Source organism: Lygodium microphyllum, chromosome 6 (assembly GCF_053477565.2).
Source record: "Lygodium microphyllum isolate KBCC chromosome 6, Lygodium_microphyllum_v1.1.10, whole genome shotgun sequence".
NCBI lineage: Eukaryota > Viridiplantae > Streptophyta > Polypodiopsida > Schizaeales > Lygodiaceae > Lygodium > Lygodium microphyllum.
Window position 1 is genome coordinate 60348886 of NC_141140.1, and position 5227 is coordinate 60354112.

The following is a 5227-nucleotide window of genomic DNA, read 5'->3' on the forward strand; positions in this document are numbered from 1 at the left end:
CATTATACTAACTGAAAGAGACTCACACATAGGTATGACTAACCAAGACTAACTGTGATTAAGTCACTGAGTACACCGACATATTGAATGTCACACACGTGTACATCTGTATCCACCTAATGTCGGTCACACACATGATGATAGACTAACTGAAGAGTAACGAAAGCTTGATATTCTAACAAATAGACTGAAAGATTGTAGAGCTTACAAGGAAGAAAAAAAACACACCACTAACTACCTAGCTCACCCATAGCTCTAATACCATATTGAGAAATACGGACTTAAAACAAAATCAGCTATGGTGGACGCAAGTCAAACACATGATACATTATCAGAATGAGGAATTGTAACTCAAGTGAATTAGGTTCCAAGATAGATTAGCTTGGACTCATAAACACAATCTTGAGTGACTTAAATTGAAAGTATCATTCCATTGAAATGAGTGTCAAGTACATGCTTATATAGCTTTTTGGATAGTACCATTATACTCATTGTGCATATGGGATTTTAGACATCTCTTCCTAGAGCTTTTAGAGCATACATCTTTGTCATATCTCTCATACAAAGCCTCTTATGGGCATACAAAGCCTCTTACGGACAAGCCTCTATATCAGGCATCATTTGCTATTCTCAACACCCTTCACCCTAGTCGATGCCCTTCTAAAGCAAGCGAAACTTCCTTGACCTCTACACTAGGAACCTGATAGCAAACGGGTAGCATAACCAATAATTTAGCCAAGTTTTGAAGTTTTCTTGCTAAAGTCAGGAGCCAGTAACATTCTAATGAATCTTTTTTTGCACAAGTAGGGGCCAGCACTAAGTATGCCTTCAGTAGCAGGATTATCAATAGGCTGGTGACTTGCCTTCCTTATGGCTCCGAGGTGTTCTCTTTCTTGTATGCTAACATATCTCTTCAGGCATTTTTTGCAACGCATGAATTTGATCAGGGGCTTTGATTTCTGGCAATATCAATTTTTCTTTTTTTGAATAATAGATGCAGATCAATTGTGCAAAGCTCATTGTAGCTTCAACTGCACTGACAAATCAAGGAATTGACAAAGGCCAAGTCACCTGTCAAAGTACTGCCCCCTAACCCTAAATGGTACTGGGCTACTCGATCATCCAATCCTACCCTTCTAAACTACCTTGTGCCAAGTTTATGCTGGCTTAGTACTAGATCCCAACTTTAATCATTGAGAATGCAATACATGCTGCACAATCCTCAAACCACAACTGAGAGCAGCAAGGTTGACAGTAAATGTGATGTTGAACTCATGAGAGAATTCCTAACATGCTTGACATCAGTGTATCTTAGCCATTTTAAAGAAATTTATGAGCAAGAGATACACTTCCTTTTCCCAATGTGAGACTCGTGTATTGGCATAAATGGCCTGCAACCTGACTAGCAAGCACCAATAAAGCCACTACCAAGTCCATAATTTCTCACAATGCAAGGGTATGTGCGGTGACGTCACAAATGCTTTCTGTTGCATAAATATTTGACAAATCCACATATGATGCAGCATCCCATGGATTTATGTCAAACAACTGGTGTGCAGCACGTATCCCACGTTCTGTATCACTATGAATTTTGCAGGCACCTAGCAAGCTAGCCCATACAGAAACTCCATGTTCAAAGGGCATAATGTTAATTAAATGCTCTGCCTTATCCAAATGGCCTGCTCGACCAAAAAGATCAATCATGCATGCATAGTGCTCAACAGAATAACTTGACCCACAGTCTTGACTGATAGAAACAAAATAATGCCACCCATCCTCAAGTCTTCCTGCATGGCTGCAGGCAGTGAGAATGCCGACAAAAGTGACTGCATCTGGCTTGATTTCCTCAATCTGCATTTTCTCAAAAAAATCCAATGCCTCTTTGTCATTCCCATTTACAGCACAAGATGAGATTAAAGCATTCCAGGTCACTATGTCCCGCTGAGACATTTTAGAAAACAACAGTATTGCTTCTTGTAATTCCCCACATCTTCCATACAAGTTGATAAGGGCATTCATGACTAGAAGATCAGTTATAGATCCACTATTTGCAATGCTCATATGAATGCCTTTCCCTTCTTCTAAGACTGCAAGGTCTGCACATGCACCCAGCACACAAATAAAGGTGATCATATTTGGCTCAGTGCCATCCAGTTGCATTTGGTGAAAGAGCTCCAAGGCCTCCTTACCATGTTGATTATCTGTATATACTACCATCATGGAGTTCCATGATGTGACATCCTGCTGAAAGATTGCATCAAACGCACTCCTGGCATCATGCAGGCTTCTACATTTCCCATACATATTCACAAAAGCAGTCCCAACTGTGACATCATGATCAAGTCCCATGTCGATTACTGCAAAATGCACTTTTTGACCTTCTTCTAGGGCTCCCAGGACAGTGCACAATTCAAGTAAAGAGACAAAGGTGATTAAGTTAGGCTTGATGCCACTGAGCTGCATCAGGTGGAAAAGATTAAGGGCTTCCATTTCCTGTTGATTTTGAGCATATGCTGCAATCATAGTGCTCCATGTTACCACATCCCCTTTATGTACCTTGGCAAAAACATTCTTTGCATGAGGTAAATTTTGGCATTTACTGTACATATTGATAAGGGCATTTCCCAAAACTACATAGTGTTCAAAACTGTTTTCAACAATGGCTGTATGAATTAGGTGACCCTCCTCAAAGGCTGACAGGTTGGCACATGCATCAAGAACAGAAACATATGCAATCTGATCGGGCTTCAGTTTATCAAACTGCATCTCTAGAAAAAGTTCCAATGCTTCTTCAAAGAATCCATTTTGTGTACAAGCTCCAATTATAGCACTCCAGGTTATCACATTTCGCTTGTATAAACTGCTAAACAAACACCTTGCATCAAGCACCCTTGCACACCTTCCAAACATACTAACAAGAGCATTGCCTACTGTCAGATCCTGCTCAACATTGCATTCAACAATATAAGAATAAAGTTGCTGACCTTCTGCTAAAGCTTCCAAATTTTTACATGCCTCTAGAACAGAAACAAAAGTGATGTCATTTGGCTGGACATTTTTTCGTGCCATGCCACAAAATGTCTCTAGAGCATTCTTGTGAAGCTCATTATACACAAGGGCTGCAGTGAAAGCACTCCAAGAAATCACATCTCGCTCTGTCATTTGCATGAATGTTTTGCTTGCATCATATGAGCTTTTGCATTTGCCGTACATGCTGATCAATGCATTTCCAACTGCCACATCTGTGTTGTGTTCAGAATCTATGATTGCTGCATGGATTACACGGCCAAGTTCCAAGTTGGCAACATTGGCACATGCATCAAGGACACAGACAAATGTGACATTGCTTGGTTTGATACCATTGGAAACTGTCTGTGCAAATAGATCTATAGCTTTCTCGACATGCCCATTCTTGGAAAATGCTGCAATCATTGCATTCCAGGCAACCACATCCCTGTAAGGCATTTTACAGAAAGTCGTCCATGCCTCATCCAAGGCACCACACACAGCATAGGCCTTGATGAGGTTTGTCCATGAGAACCGATTCAGATTCTGAATCCCATCAAACACCTTCCGAGCATCCCTCTTATGGCCACAATTGCCATACATAAGTACAAGACCATTGAAAAGTAAAATGCAGTCATGGAGTCCACATCTAACGATGTGATCATGAGTGCGCCGGCCAAAGTTCAAAGCCCTCTGTTTGGTGCATTGATTAATGACGGAAGCCAAGGCATGGACGGATGAGACTTCATCCAGCTTCCCACAATGGCCTCTGGAAGTGGAGTAAGCCACGAACAATTCTGCTATGCCATGAAACCCTTCCTTGGCTCTGCAGAAACTTTGTGCAACCTGTCGCTGCTCGGTCAGAGAAGGGCGATCTTGCCTCCATCCTATTAAACGGGGAAGGCCGACGACAGTAGCGCGAGAGGGGTAGCGTTGGCCTACTTGCATCGTCCATGGCAGGCAACCGATAAGGAGGGACGATGATGCCGTCTAACAACAGTTCCTGGAGGAGAAGCTAGGTTCGATTCCGTAGGACGCACCTGTGAAATTTCGACCTCTACCCATACGAGGCGAGGCGTTCCAAGGCTATTTAAATAAACTACAAAAATAGTTAAATATCACATATTTAATCTTTTGCTATTATTATGGGAAGGTCATGGTGCTGGCCACATGGTGTGCACTCGACTGTCCCACATTTCTCAAGTTGGGTGCTACGTGGCACCCTGCCCACGCCCTCAATGACCCATATGCCCATTATGAGATAGGCCACCACACCTGCGCCTAAATCCCATACACTACTAATCGCCCGCACCCCCAACAACTCATGTGCCTCTACTACATGCCCTACCCGCCCAAATCCCATAGGCACAACAAGAGTGTAGAGAGAAAAAGGAGGCTATAAAAATCAGGGAGCTATAACGACCAAAAACAAGGGAGGGGAGGCATCCGCAAGTTAAATGCGCTCCTCTTGGCTCGTATATGTAACAAGTGGGACATACAAGAAGAATCACAGGGAAAGTACCAGTCACAACAATGGTATTTAAGGTGTAAGAGGGTTAGGTCAGTTATCATGCATTAAACTCTCTCTTCACCTTCACACCTTCCATGGTTTCCTTCCTCTTCGTTCTCTCTTTTTGTCTTTCTCTCTCCTCATCACTCTCTTTCTCTCTTTTACACTCCTCTCTCTTAGGTCCTATTAGGTTCATTTCATTACAATTGGTATCAGAGCACTGGTCTTTGATCCTTCTTCTCTCTCTCCTTCCTTTAGATTTGGTTTATTTTCAGTCTCAAAAAACCCTAGTTACTCAAGTACACAATGTTGAGAAATGACAAATGATATATGCTCCAGGAAGAGATGTCTTGAATATCATATGCATAGCCACGAGAGTGGAACAACCCAACTTCTATAAAGCATTGTACTTGACTATCACTTTCATAATAATAAATACAATATCATGATGTTTTCCTCTTTCAGTTAGTGTCATTGTCAATCCAATACACAATATTGTCTTTATGAGTCCAAGCTTCCATCTTGGAACCTAATTCACTTGTGTAACAATTGTCTACTCATTGTCTATGTCAACACGAATTTAATCTTCATCTTCCAACCTCCATAGCTCCTGTCATGCTCTAGATCCGACATTCTAACACACAAGAAAGTACCCCATGTAGGCTAATAACTTTCTTAAAGACCATAACAATCAATCTATGGGTGGTGCAA

The 5227-nt window shown here is 41.7% G+C and overlaps 1 protein-coding gene across 1 annotated transcript; it reads right to left on the reverse strand.

The window, feature by feature from the left end:
• Positions 1-219: 219 nt before the first annotated feature.
• Positions 220-4075, reverse strand: LOC148034617 (pentatricopeptide repeat-containing protein At2g33680-like). The gene has a single exon (XM_087679549.1). It carries the CDS (start codon positions 3952-3954, stop codon positions 1444-1446), a length of 2511 nt encoding a protein of 836 aa, XP_087535675.1. The 5' UTR covers positions 3955-4075; the 3' UTR covers positions 220-1443.
• Between the last annotated feature and the right edge of the window lie 1152 nt (positions 4076-5227).

What these genes read in the sequence shown, in the direction of transcription:
- LOC148034617 (XM_087679549.1), bottom strand. Translation starts at nt 3,954, where the DNA reads ATGCAAGTAGGCCAACGCTACCCCTCTCGCGCTACTGTCGTCGGCCTT.